The sequence below is a fragment of the Corvus hawaiiensis genome, chromosome 3 (genome assembly GCF_020740725.1).
Source record: "Corvus hawaiiensis isolate bCorHaw1 chromosome 3, bCorHaw1.pri.cur, whole genome shotgun sequence".
NCBI classification, from domain to species: domain Eukaryota; kingdom Metazoa; phylum Chordata; class Aves; order Passeriformes; family Corvidae; genus Corvus; species Corvus hawaiiensis.
This window is the reverse complement of record NC_063215.1, coordinates 4,520,058-4,534,426: the sequence shown is the minus strand read 5'-3', so window position 1 is coordinate 4,534,426 and position 14,369 is coordinate 4,520,058. Positions and strand designations below refer to the sequence as shown.

Here is a 14,369-nt window from a genome sequence, read left to right as displayed (position 1 = left end):
CAAAATAAAATGCCATGATGGGCGTGTTTCAGGACGAACTGGAATTATTTCAGGACCTGATGTATTTCTAGGGATTTCCTAGATAAACCCACGAGGCTTCCTCTATATGGCAATAATGATCAGGCAATTATGGCAATTATGACACCTGGTGTCATACAAGAAATTGGCAGGGATCTGATAGGCAAACTGTAAGGTATGCAGGTACCTGACTAAAGAAAAACCACCAACAGGTAGCTCTGAAAGTCAGAAAAAATGCTTCACACAGAGAAAGTTGCTAGAGGAATCACTCACAGCTGGTCTTGAGGCCTTTGCTGCTTAACATTTGTGCGAATCACCACTAATGCCCTGGTGGATTTTGCTGAAGACCTCAAAATAGCTGGCGTTGTTGGCACTGAAGGAAGTGGGAAGCAAGGAACAACCTACAGGCCCGGTTGCCACTCCATCATAACAAGTGGGAGACTGTGCTTTTATGTAGAAGCAACAAGAATTTAAGCTCTGGGACCATTAGTTGGAAAGGCTGCCAGGGAGAAAGGGCTTTTTCTTCTTGGCAGTGCCTGAGGGACTGTGAATTGTCAGCACGACTTGTCTGTAAGAAAGGTGAGCTAAGGCTCTATCTCCAGTCACAACAGGGGAGAAGCCATGAGGCAACAGTATGAGGTACCAGCTCACCCACTCAGGCTGAGAGGGTACAAGATTTAATTTTCTGTGTGTGAGGTAGACTGTAATAAAAAACATAACTTTTAGGCAGAGACAAATGCATACAAACTGAAAATGAATAAACTTCAGATACTGTATAAAAGTTGCTAATCTTAGAGGAGGAAATATCTTGGCAACTCCTGCAGCAGCAATTTGGATGCGTTGGTTATAAGGAGCTTTAAAATGAAGTTGGTGTTTGGAGTTCCCCCCTCCCCACCGCAAAAAATTCTGTGATGACGTCAAGGGCTCTGGCTCCGTGACTGGAGAAAAGGGGTAAAGTTCTGCTACATGCGGTCAGTCACCCAAATATACACGTGAGAATTCGGGTCTCCCAAAATAGCTGCTGTTCCACGTGAATGTCTGTAATCATTGTTCAGCTGCCAGGGACAGCAGCAGAGATCTTTACTTACAGATGCTAACCTGCCTGCTCCTTCTGTACAACTACAAATAGAGCAGGGAGAACATCTGAGAGATGCTCTGTAGAAAATATAATTACCAAGGTAAAGAAACATTATTATTGAACTTCAGCAGATTTCTGGAGGTGGCCCAACCCGTAATCATTGGCTGCTGCTGACTTCAGTTCCTATCTTGAATCTAAATTTTAAACAAGATTTTGGTTCAGAGCAGATGAGATATAGAAAACTGCTCTCTTGCAGTTCTGCCATCCAGCCCTATTTACTTCGATATATAATAGTGGGAAGCTAGTGTGGCTTCTCTGTAGTTTCTGGTTTCCTAAGTGTGACTGCTAATTCTTAAACAAATTTTAAGTAAGAATTAAGAGAGTGTTGTGACTGACTCTGTTCTTAGGTGCCAAAACTCTACCCGACTTCGCAGGTGGCAAGATTTCATCCCTGGGGGTTTACATATGTATGGGCGTTCGAACAATAGCTCTGAATTTCCCACGTATAGCTCACTCATCCTTTTATAGCCCTTATCAGTAACCTCCGACAGATATTCCAATCTTCCCCCAGGCGATCCATTCCCTCTTTATAACGCACCCTGCCTCAGGTGAGCTCTTCCTCTCAGAGTCACCTCCTCGCACAGGAACACACTCACACGCGCGAGAAGGTTTAATAAATATTTCCCTCCTTTACAGTTTATCCACAGGCGCACACACACTCCCTTCGAACTTTTCAGATTTATTCGGTTTTTTATCCCCTCGTCCCATTCTGGCTCTTTCCTGTTATAACAGAGGGTTTAATCCTCCTCTGCCTTCCTATCCATCTCTTTACTCCGTCTTAATACAAGTTGGTGTCATATCCATTTGCTCTCTAGATCAGAACCTTTCCATTAATTATTGCTGTTTGGCGTTATTTGATTTCCCTGGATAAAATCGGGAGAAAAATGGGTTAATCCCCGCTTCTACCCCTGGGAGAAATTAAGAAAATCTCAGCAAACCCGAGCAGAAATCCACACCCCCAGAGTCCTTAACATCGAGTGAAAACCCTCCCAGGCTTCGCTGACTGCACAGACTAAACGTTTCTTCCAGGAACACTGCGGGGTTAATCACGATGTTAATTTCTTTGCAATTCTAGAGCCAAATCGAAAAACGGGGGGAGATCTTTGCGAGAAAGGCTAGAAAAAATCGGTTTGAATTTACCAGCCGGCAGGCGTAAGGCCGCAAATGTCACTTTACTCACCTCCCTGGTGGAAGGTAAGCCGAGGGTCGCAGCGCCCTTCACACCCCTGCCTGCTCTGAGCTCCTGTCTGACATTCACAAAACAAAACAAAACAAAAAAAAAACCACCAAAAAGCCCGACCAACTTTCGGGATCAGGTGGGAAAACCTTGCAGAGGTGAAAATCAGGGCGGGTTAGGAGGAACACCGGCAAGGTTAAGGATCCCATTCCCAAAAATGAAGTCATTGGCTGGAGGATCATTGATCCCTCCTGCTGGCAAGAGTGAGGGAGTGTGTCTGTGTGGATATAGGTGTATATATTTGTGTGCATGTGTAATTCTGCAGGGCAGTCCCATTCCTCTTTGCTATTCGTTTCCACCCTGTGATCTCCGACTCTAGATCTGCTCCATCCTCCCGCTAATTCGCTCCTCCCGAGCTGATTTATGGCCTCCAGAAGATGCTCAGTGCGGAGAAATAATACAAAATTACTTTTTTTTTTTTTTTTTTTTTTTTATGAAGCAGAGCAATTTAAGAGTAGCAGAGCTCGGTTTCCCTTTAGGTGGCTGGAGCTGAACAAAGAGAGCAGCTACTCCTGAGGGAGAAGACAGGGGAGACTGAAGTTTCAAGTCATTTCAACTAATGTCATTTTGGTGGCCAGCGTGTTTCTTTGATTTGTTGTTTCTGTATCGACAAGGAAAATTTAGAGCCACTAAAAAGTTTAGGGTTATGTGCGTGTTTATGCTAAGTGAAGTTGGATTTCCTCCAAAAAAACCTAACTGGAATAGTATGGATGCAATTATGAATTATATGTATCTGCATTACACATACACACTGAGAGGCGTATAAATAATCCACTTATCTCTTCTGCGTATAAAGCGAGCATAAATATTTGTGCTAGATATTAACTTTTCAACTCTTTTGATTGAGTTATGTGAGCGACAAGACCTTGCCGCTTGCAGAGTGAAGGAAGGCTCGCAAAAAGACGGGGGCTGAGGGCCAGGAGCTCCCCCTGGTACACGCATGTGTGTGATGCCGAGAGTGCAAGGCTCAGTGTAGGTTACAGCACAGGGTCTCGCTATAGGAGGTGTGAAGCATTTCGGGGGGCACAAGTGCCCTTGAGCACCCTGTTAGTGCAGCTTCACCCCCGCGGTGTGTGTGGAACACCGTGCACTCTGCTCTCAGCAGCACCAGCCCCTCCTCGAAACTGGCGTGAGGTTCAAAAGCCGGTGGGGCTGCGCAGTGATGCTAAAATCTGTGTCAAGTGTGCAGTAAGGTGTACATTCCCCTCCTCTCCCCTGATTCCCTTACAAATCAACAGTTTGCCTCCAGAGAGCTCCTTCCTTTCGGAAGAAGCTGCACCTGATGGAGTTTTGTCTCTCTATTTTTTTTTTTTTTTTCCTCCTGCCAGCAGCCAGGCTTTAGCGTGGCTGCTCCTGTACTGCTCGGTATCGCCAGGAACAGGAACGCTCCGGTCGGTCCCGGCCCGCGTTGCTCGAACGCTGCCTGGGAAGACCCTGCCCGGCTCGGGAACCCCCCCTCCAGGCTCTGCCGGGTGCTCTCGCCTCCATTAACCGGTTTGATGATTAGCGAGAAGCATTGGAAAGCAGGAGATGACGTTGGAAAGAAACTCCTGATAGTTAAAAATAACGTGGTCCTGGGGTTATTAGACATACCTGCGTGTTGGAAACCTTCCCCCTCGTCCCTCGGGCGATGCTTTAAAGGGTTTAACGCTTTATTCTAGAGGGGTTGAGCTATAATCTGGTGGAATCCCTCTAGAGTCTGAGGGGTTTTTCCCCCCTCCTTTTTTCCTCCTTTCCGCAGCTACTGTCTTCTTCTTGTGGCATGAAGTACATCAGTAGGAGTTGGATGACACAAACCTCTGTAGGCAAGAAACCTGAAACCAGGCAGGCAGGAAAAGTGAATTAGAATTAGAGCTAGAATAATAATGATTTTGTTCACAGAAAAAGTTGCCGTTAGTTGTTATCTTTCCACCCGGCAGACAGGAGTTCTTGTTTCATGATGGTCAGTTAAAATGCAGATTGTTAAATTGCCATCGGGTTTAACGCGGTTGTCTCCATAATTTTACAGATGTGGCGATAACTGTGATAATGATGCAAGTGCCCCGTGTGTGCATCAAGTGTATCTCTAACGTCCCACAAAAAATCAACACTAATATTAACAATATATCCACATCTGTAAAATTTTGGACAATGATCTGAGGTATTGAAACAGGAACGGTCTCTCTGCTCTTAAGAGAAGTTTGGGTCTGTAGTGGGTCTTTAGTCTTTCAGGCTTTGACCAGTTTCCCCTCGCATTTTTCTTTGGCCCAGTAAAGTTTTGTGTGTGTGTGGTGGGTGTGTGTGTGAACTCTTCCCTCCGTTCTGCACAAGCAGCTGATGGGTACAGACCGACACGAGTGCAGTGTAGCAAAGACAAATCTCATCAGCTCAAAATCTGTCCCATCGACTTCTGTCCCCAAAATAGTGCTGGTGGGGGGAAAACACACAACTGGAGCCTGTCCCTGAGGTGGAAGGGATGCTATGGAGCCTGTCCCTGAGGTGGAAGGGGTGATAACGGGTTTCCAAACGCTGCTCAAAGGAGCTGCTGCCTCCCAGGGGGGCGGTGGGCTCCGCCCGGTGTCCCGGCGGGTCGGAGCCAGCCCAGCCCGGGGCCGGCGGTGCCCGGAGGTGTTAATCCCCGTCTCGTTCCCTCCAGGTGAAGCCGTTCATTTAGCTCGGGATTTTGGGTACATCTGTGAAACGGAGTTCCCAGCCAAAGCTGTTTCTGAGTACCTGAACAGACAGCACACGGACCCCAGCGACCTCCACTCCAGGAAAAACATGCTGCTTGCCACAAAGTGAGTGCCAAGTTAACCAACCCCCTGCTGCCTTTCCAGGAGAAAACCCTCCTTCTCCTCAAACTCTTCCTCTGAGCCCGCTTGGAAGGCCGATGGAATTTCCAGGCTCTAAATTCCAACAGCCCCGCGGGGAGGAAGGATGCTCGAATTGCCCCAAGGAGCTCTGCATCCCTCTGCAGTGGGGTTCCTGCCAGCAGACCCTGCCCCTATAGAGGTTGTAGGCAATGCTCCCCTAGGTATAGAATATCATTTTCAAACCAATCCCAGTTAAACATTTTTTGTGGAAAGTGGACCAAAAAATCTGTATTTTCCTTCCACAGCGTGTCTGTCTGTCCCTCCTGCTGCTCACACACACCTGTCTGTCTGCTACCAAATTGCAATGTCTTTCCCATACGATTTAATTAAAAATATATATTTTTTTTTAAAAGGGAAAAAAAATAAAGAAAAAAAGAAAAGCCCACCACCATGCACTGCTAATGGTTCTCGATTTGGGCCCCCCAAATCCATCTCTCTCCCTTGGGACTTCCTCGGTGGGTGTTCTGTATGTGATGATTTACACCAGGCTGTGCCTTCCAGACTACTCACTGGGTGCTTCATGGTTTGCTCGGGTACTCGGCAGTGGGTGCTGAGTGTTCACACACCTTCGTCTGTCAGGAAAAAAAAGGGGAAAAAAAAAAAGAAAAGAAAGAAAAATCCCAGCCCAAACAGCTCTCATTTACTTCATGCTCTGGGACGTGGCTTGCCTCCGATGACAGCGTAATTTAAAGAAATATATGGAGGGTTGAAAAATCATTTGCTCAAATTTGTCCAGATGTTTTTTAGACGTGATTGGAATTTGATTGCCCTTTTCTGCAGGGTCAGAAGATATTAATGTCCCAGAACTTTAATTGCTCGCAGATCCTGCTTTGCTCTTTGAAGATGTAAAATGTTGGACTCATTACTGTTTGTTCTCCAAATTCAAAGTTTCCTCTCTTGCACTTTCTTAATGGATAATACACATAGAAGTAGACCTTTATCTTTCCCCACCCTCTGAAACCTTTAACCCACTGGGAATTTCAGAGAATTTCAGAGGATGAGAGCTGAATGTCTTTTTTAAAGGTTTCTTTTTTCCTTTTTATTTTTTAATATGCTGGTCTTTTTTATCTCCACTCCCTGGGTAGGCACCTGTCTTAAAAAACTGATTCCTTTGGGAACCCTTAAAGACTATTCCTGTGGGAGCTGCACCAGCCTCCAGGGTTTCTGTGTTACCCAGGCACCTGTTGACTTGAATGTCTTTTGCACTAGAGTAATGCAAAAGAAAGTGATTGTGTGTGAATTCATTAGAAAAATCAAATCTGATTTTCAAAGGTGCAGGCAAACAACCAAGAGCCAGGTGTCAGCTCTGATGTGTTAATTGGGTTGTCACACCCCCAGAATAAAATGGGAAGTGCTTGCTTTTTTCCTCATGCCATGAATAAGCCAGCCTGGAGTCCCAAAATCCTGATTTTTCTCAGTAAGGTGGCCCAGCCTGAGCAGACTCAGAGAAGCTCTGTTTTAGCCCTTCCCTGTACCAGGTCCCTGTGTCACCCAGTAGTTCTTGGTGCATGGCTGCGCTTTCCTTTAGGGACAGCATTGGTGGGAGCTGCTTTGAGCCGGGGTCAGGCCTCCAGGAGGATGGGTGCTTGGCAGATCCAGGGCACATCTATCTGCCTTTCAGCCTGGTTGTTTCTGAAGCCACCGAGCAGGGCTGAGTTTTCACAGTGCTTCAGAAACATCCTTGTGACTGCTGGAGAGATTTTAATCTCCAGAGCTGGTGTTATCCCCTGAAGAGCATCATTATGAGCAGGGAGATGTTGGCTCACCATGCCTGGTGCCCAAGAACTGCTGGGGAAAAAGATGGCGGCAGAAAGGTCCCATCCCATGTCTTGGGACCACTTTTGGTCTGAACCTGCCCATTGGTTTTCACAGATAATTGTTGGATGAGCCTAACTGCTCTTCTCTCCCTCTCTCCCTCTCTTTGCCTTTCTCTCTTCCATGCAGGCAACTTTGTAAAGAATTTACAGATCTCTTGGCCCAGGACAGGACGCCCATTGGAAACAGCCGGCCCACCCCTATTTTGGAACCGGGCATTCAGAGCTGCTTGACTCACTTCAGCCTCATCACTCACGGCTTTGGGGCCCCTGCTATCTGCGCTGCCCTCACGGCCCTCCAAAACTACCTGACTGAAGCTCTCAAAGGCATGGACAAGATGTTCTTGAACAACAACACTGCTAACAGGCACACATCTGGCGAAGGACCAGGTAGTAAAACTGGAGACAAGGAAGAGAAACACAGAAAATGAGAGAGAGAGAGAGAGAGAAAGAGAGAGAGAGAGGAAAAAAATTAGAATGAAAGAAAGGAAAAGAAAAAAAAGTTAAATAAATAAAAGGAGAAAAGAGAGAGGTAATCTTTTAAAAAAAAACGGTCTTAATTTTAGCTTTAAAAATACTGGATTGGGCTTTGGAAGAATTCTATTAGGTAGGACAAAATAATAATAATAATAAAATAAAAATAATAATAATAAAAGAAAGACAATAATTTAAGATCAGAGGAGCACAATGGCGCAAGACCAGTGGTTCAGAGTCTCTTGCCAGGAACATGTGAAGACAACCACCAGGATTTTTTTTTTCCCACTTCTGTTCTTTCACATTTTTTAAATAATGATTGGGGGGGAGGGGAATATAATAATAATTAATAATAATAATAAAAGAAAGAAATGAATAACTTATTGGAAGAAATCGGAGAAACATTTTTGGTGTCAGTGCTTTGATTTCTTGAGCTGCACGGTCTGTCTTGCTATTATTTTTTTTATTTTATTCCTTTTTTTTTGTTGTTTTGAACAACGTCCTGTCTCCACCTAGACTAAAATGATCTTCCAGAGTGTTCCTTTCTGAGCAACTCCATGGCCTCATTCCCCTCAGTTCTTCCCACATCATCTCACCACCCTGGCTCTGTCTAGACTAGGAAAGGAGGGGAGCTCCCAGACCCCTCACCAAGCCATCAACACCTGCTGCGTTCACGGCAGCGTCTTAACTTTAGGTGCCACCAGAAGGGACGTTCGGGGTCGCCGTGGCTCAGTTGAATTAGCCAAGTCTATTTTTTAAGAACTATTTTGTGTTTTTTCCTGGTCTAGACAGACTCTCTGTTTAGATTGCCAGCGTTTACAGGTGTGTCTGGGTGTGTGTGTGCCGCTGTGTGTGCATCTGTGTATGTGCACACCCGACTCCCTGGGGAGGGCGCGTGTATCCTATGTATGTTTGTGGATATATATGTATATATGTGGGTATATACATATATAGAGAGAGAATATGTGTGCGTAGCCACACATATTAATGCATGCAAACATACCTTTGTAATTTAGTAATTTTGTCTTTGATGGTAAAATGCCTTGACTATAATGGGTTGCAAAATTTTGGAAGTAAGGTCTGGTAAAATGTCAGCGCTATCTGATTTCTTAATTTTCTGAGATCTCCTCTTTTTCTCTAGGGAGTTTTATATTCCTAACTATGCCAATATTTCAGTCCTTAATTTCCTTGACTAGTGTGTGTGAGAGAGATCTTCCCCCATTTTTAAAAAACTGTTAACAACAACAAAAAATGAGTGATATGAGTATGTAATTCTTTCTCAGGAGTATGCACTATTTTATTTTCTTCTGTTTCCTAAAGCTTTGCCCGCTTGGCTTATGAGCTTCTTCAAAGAGGACTAGAGATCCCTACACAATATATCAGGTACAGAGAAAAAAAATCCACAATTCTGATATTCTGATACTTTTTTTTTGCTTTTTTTGCTTTTTTCAAATCAAAGCCAGTTGTTACTGAATTCTGTAGGTGCACTTCTTTAAAGAAGCTCAAAGGGAATAATTTGAACGAGATAAAAATATAAGTTGAAATCGAGGTGTACTGTTGAAAAGAAAATAAGAGCTGTGTTGAATGTTACTGCACTTGCTTGGCACTAGGGTTTTGTACCCAGGGAGGAAAGAGTTGCCATGTGAGCTGGCTCCTCGTGATGGGAGTGGGGAGGGTTTGCCAGGGAATATCCTGATTTCTGAGGAAATCTGTTTCTCTCAGAAAGCTTTTTTTTTTTTTTAATGTCTTGTGACTCTTGCTTTAGAACAAGCCGGTGTGGTAAGGGGGGCAAAACTTCTTAACTCCAATGTTTTTCTTGGTGGTTTGGTGTCTGACAGGATGTCTTATGCTTATGATTTGGGGTGGTGCGGGTGAATGGGAAGTCTTATTTCTTTCCTCTTTTTTTTTTTTTTTACATACATTTCTCTGTCTTCTCTGGTAAAATAACGCTGAAGTGTAAGGATATGAATTTCTGTTTGGATCCTGCCGTGTTGGGTAATTGCATGAGTTTCTCAGTGGGGTAGGGCTCGTGCACTAACACATCTTTTTGCTTATGTCAGAACTGGGTGTGGGTAAATCTCCTGGAGTCACTGGCAAAATTCCAGTAAGGTCAGGCTTCCCCCTAGGATCCCTGTGAAAGCTGCAGGACTCACTCCCACCATCCCAAGCAGGAACACCTGAACTCAAAACAAGAGAGAGAGAGAGAGAGAGAGAGAAGGCTTAGCCTTGCTTTAATTTTGAGATACCTTCCAAAGTGGATAGTGAGGGAGAAATAATTCAACAATACCCCCAACATCCCTCAATGAAATGTTCTCAAAACAAAAGAGCAAACGATCCTCTTGTCACCCTTAGTGCCCTTGGCTCTCTGAGACATGGTTACAGCTGAGGGCCTGCTCTGCTTTTCAAATCTTCATGCAGCCAGGTCCCAGCTCTTGTTCTCTACTCGTGATTTGCACACATGTAGCAATAGAAATACAGGGATCATCCAGCCCCAAGGAGCACTGACGCCTCCCAAGCTGCTCCTTGCTCATGTACCTTTGGTTCTTCTGGGGCAGAGTGCTGTGGGGGCTCTCCTGTGAGAAAATGGGGAAACTGAGGCAGGCAGCCTTCTCCATGGGCTGTTGGGATGAGTCAGAGACAGTCTCAGACCATGGCATGTCCCTGCCAGTGAATTTGGTTATGGCAGGGATTGTCACATCCCTGTGGATGTCACCAGAGGAGGTGTGGTCAAATCATGGATCCCCCACCAGCAGGCTGGGGACCCCCTGATTGAAAAGCAACCTCCAGGCAGCCCCCAGTCCTCCAAATCTTACCCCTTGCCAACCACCCTAAAGTTAATCAGGGCTCTGGGGAAGGACAATCCAGGATCCAGTGTAGAGCATGGCCCAGCAGTGATGCACAGGAAAGGGAAAGAAGGGATCTGGGGAGGAACAAATGGCCCCACCTGAAAGCACAGCTCCCTTCTCTGCCTGATGGGAATATCCTGTTTATTGGAGCAGAGCACCAAGTGTTGGATGTTGCCTTGTTTGCCCCCTGCAAATAGGTTTTGTGCGGAGCTTGTGGGTCCAGCCTTCCAGCATCATCCAGCTCAGGGGGGCTTTTGGGTGTGGGGAGACCCCGAATTAGCTCTGTCTTCCACCTCCCCAGCTGCATGTGCAGGGCCATGGGAAACTCTTCCCTGCCACCCCAGAACTTCCAGCTGAAGGCTTTGGGGGCATGTTGGGAATGGCCTTTCCTTGTCTTGGGGGAAATGTAGGCAGTGCTCCTTTTAAATGCAGAGGACAGTATCCCACCACTGCTGTGTGTTAACGGGGAAAGGGAGCCCTTAGAGCTTCTTGTGGAAAGACCTACTCACACATGTGAGGGCCTGATCCTGCTACTGCTGAAATCTCCCCTAGGCACAGGTTTGGTCACCTGGACCATGACCTAAACCTTGAGCAGGTTGAGGGAAGAGTTTCAGTCTGTCCCTTGTGCCTTCTACCTGGAGGAGACAAACTGCAAATGCCAGGTTATGCATTGCTCAGGCAAAATAAAGCCAAGTTCCCACTGATTGCAGCTCCCCCCACTTGCTCCCCAAAGTGTGGAGACAAAGTTCACGAGGTTTATGATTTAATGCAATCAGGCAGAAAACATAGGATAGGAGCACCTCTCTCTGTCCTTCCCCCTAGCTTAGTGCTGGTCCCAGAGGGAGTCATCCATTTCTAGGTGGCTCCTATCAGTGCTGAGTACAGAGGTCCCCCCGAAACTAAACTCAGCCTCCTTCTGGAAGGTATTTTGCTGCTCCCCTCCACTTTCCCAGCCTGACTACTTGTGTTGGCGGGGCACCTCAGACGTTTATCTGATAATTGAGTTATTAAAAGATTTGGTTTCCTCGGAATCATAAATCAATAAACAGGAGGATTAACAGCTTTGCTTTGTAACTCAAGGGAAAAGTTTGAGGAGAGACCGTGAAAAGTTTGTTTTCAAACCAAACAGGTGGGTTGCTGTAAATTTTATTTCATTCTTAGTCTCACTTTTTTTTTTTTAATAACAATTCTTTATTTGCCGTTGGAAAGATCTTTATTTTCATATGCTCCCGGACTTTTTTTTTTGCTGGTTGTTATTCACACAAGATGTGATGGAAACAAGAAGCCAATTTTATGGGAATCCTTTTACAACCCGATGGTTTCTTTAAAATCGGGTAGTGTCTTGTCCCACCTAATAGAAATTCTCTGTGAGAAGCTGTTTAAAGTCCCCTTGCATCCCAGACCAATCTCTCCCCAAATCCCCAGATTTGCATTTGGGGCTGGGAGGGATGGGGGAAGGATGGTTTTAAGACCTTTAGCTGTGCCCAAAGGGCTTATTCCCTTCCCCTGCTCCTCTCTTTCTGACCGGTTTATCACACAGACCTGTCTGGCTCTGTTTTAATAAATTTCTCGGAGAATTTGGTGCTTGTTTCAGCTGCCGTAAGCATTTACCAGATCAATCCAGACAACCTCCCGCTCCCCTCCGGCTTCCCTGTGTGAGAGAGACCGTAGGCTTTTTACAAATAGTATATTTTCTTATACAAAGGGAAAAAAAATAAAAGAAAACCTCCCCAAACACACTGGCAAATGCCTGAACATTTCGAGAGAGACGAAACACTGTGTGCCAGCGAGAAATAAAGGCAAAAAAAAAGAAAAAAAAGAAAAGACCCAAACAAACGCAAAGCTCTGAAAAAGTGAATGAGAAACGGGAAAGATGAAAGAAAAAAATAATAAAAAATTCTCCTTTTATGCCCCAAACGATCCCTTTCACCTCCTCTTCTTGAAAAATCTGACCATGCAGTGAGAAATATCAGTTTATAGACTCTTCCTGAGAAGAAATGCGGAGAGGCATTCAGTATTGAGTTTGTATATATTTATTTATGCTTAATTTAACGGGAATGTGTAAATATGGCGAGCAAGTAGTTTTTGGGTTATTTATCTGTGACTCTATACCTCTGTGAATGGGTGGGGGAATTTAAAAACGAAAAGTATAAAAAAACTAACAAAAAAGAAAGAAAAAATAAAACCAAAAAAAAAAAAAATTCCCGCTTGACTAGATAGTATCCTATCTGAATCTTTTCTGTTCTTTATAGACAAGCTGTTATGGTAATGGGTAGAAATTGGTTTCTTGTCCAGTGATGACCTGATTTACATAAATAATAAGAATAAGAATAAAAAAAAAAGAGGTTGTTGTGTTTTGTTGTATTTTCCTCTTCAGTTTTTTTGAATGTTGGTGCTGCTTCGATTCTGCAGACGGATTTACTTATAACGCCAAGAAGTCTTTATTTTCCCAATCTAGGCTTTGGGGAAATTCAGGACATGTCTCTACATTAAAAAAAAAAGACAAAAAAAAAAAGACAATAAATATTGCTTCTCAGAAATGTTGGTATTTTATTTCTGTCTGACTCAAAAGTGTCCATATTTTTTCCCACACTTACCTCTTCATTCTAAGCAGACCTATAATAAACCTCATGTCATGTTAACGTGAGCTTTTGTTTCATTTTGCTTTAACCAGCTGAATTCGGAGTAAATCTTTTTCTTTCTAAAGCATGAGCCGTTAAAAGAAAATTTTATGTAAACCTGCAACATCAGCAAACTTTTTTTCCCTCCCACTGCTATGTTACTGTTACTGTACATTTCGCTTACGCTTACCTGGATGTGTGTAAATAGATGTGTATTTATATATACTCTTATATGGAGATCGGGAGTGATGTTCGTGTTCACAATGCGGGTTTATTTTCTACCTTTGGGTCAACACTTGCAGCACCAGCTATTAGCAAGAGGAAATATTCAAATGAAAACTTCTTTCTCCCCCTTCCCCCTTCCCTTCACCTTCGTTCCCAAATCGGCTTTATTTAGGTTTGTAATCGCCGCAGAGCTGAGATCCGGATCCCCAGGGCGAACCCGGAGCCACTCCGGAGTGACTTGGGGTTTACCCTGAGGTTGGGGGAAACAGGAGGGGGACCAGATGAGGGCATCAGGATTTTTTAATTAATTGTTTTTTACTGGTATTATAGAAAACACCTTTCCCCCGTTTTTTTTTTCTTTCTTTCTTTTTTTTTTTTTTTATTTTTTCCTGGAAAGGACTGTCAATTTAACCCTCCGCACAGTCACCCTGAAAACAAACACACACGTGTGCTCGAACGGAGCCCTGAGGGTGGAAAACCGGTTTAAAACCTCGCTTTTACTGCGGTGAACTATTTCAATTAAATACCCGGTTTGAAGGATCGTCTGGGTTGGGGTTTATCTGTTGGTTTTTAGAGAGAGCGGTCAGTGGTTAGAGAGCGCAGGCAGAGAGGTGCAGGAGCCCTGACAAGCGGTGGATCGGTTTTTGCAACTTAATATTTCTCTCGGAGGGGATGGGGGAATAGCAAAAAATAAATCCATCCCCACCTCCATCTCCCAAACTACCTCCCTTCTCCCTCTCCTTCCAGCTTGGACTACAGGAGCCGGCTCAGCTGATCGCCCATGGTGTCCAAAATAAATCATCATCTTCATCATAATAAAAAAACCAAAACCAAACAACATTGCAAACGACGACCCCAAAGTGTGTTCTATGGGAAAGCTTTCGAGGCTCGGCTGCCTCGGCTTCAGCCAGGCTTGGACTCAGCCGTGACCTACTTTCTCTCCGTGGTGTGATGGCAAAAACGCCCGGAGCAAGTTTGTGGGGCCCGGGATGGAGGAGGCGGGTGGGTGGATGGGGGGGGGACTGGGACAGCAGCGCCCGGGGTCCGAGCAGGGGGAAAACAAGGTGGGGGAGCAGCGGAGCTGCGCGAGAAAGAGCAAAGGGAATCCCCCTGTTTTCCCTTTCCTAATTTTTACCGGAACTTT

The 14,369-nt window shown here is 44.8% G+C and overlaps 1 protein-coding gene across 9 annotated transcripts in view; it reads left to right on the top strand.

Annotated features, from left to right (window-relative positions):
* Positions 1-14,065, top strand: part of TFAP2B (transcription factor AP-2 beta) — a 34,522-nt gene extending 20,457 nt beyond the window's left edge. For 5 of the 9 annotated variants that reach the window (XM_048298519.1, XM_048298518.1, XM_048298522.1 and 2 more), the window contains 4 exons: positions 2,232-2,350; positions 5,029-5,170; positions 7,190-7,449; positions 13,973-14,065. In XM_048298519.1, the coding sequence (XP_048154476.1) occupies positions 2,232-2,350; positions 5,029-5,170; positions 7,190-7,449; positions 13,973-14,022 (571 nt within the window). In that variant the 3' untranslated portion in view covers positions 14,023-14,065. Of the gene's footprint in view, positions 1-2,231; positions 2,351-5,028; positions 5,171-7,189; positions 7,549-8,853; positions 13,022-13,972 lie in introns of those variants that run through there. The other 4 variants (XM_048298520.1, XM_048298523.1, XM_048298521.1 and 1 more) reach the window with 3 other exon arrangements.
* Positions 14,066-14,369: the final 304 nt, after the last annotated feature.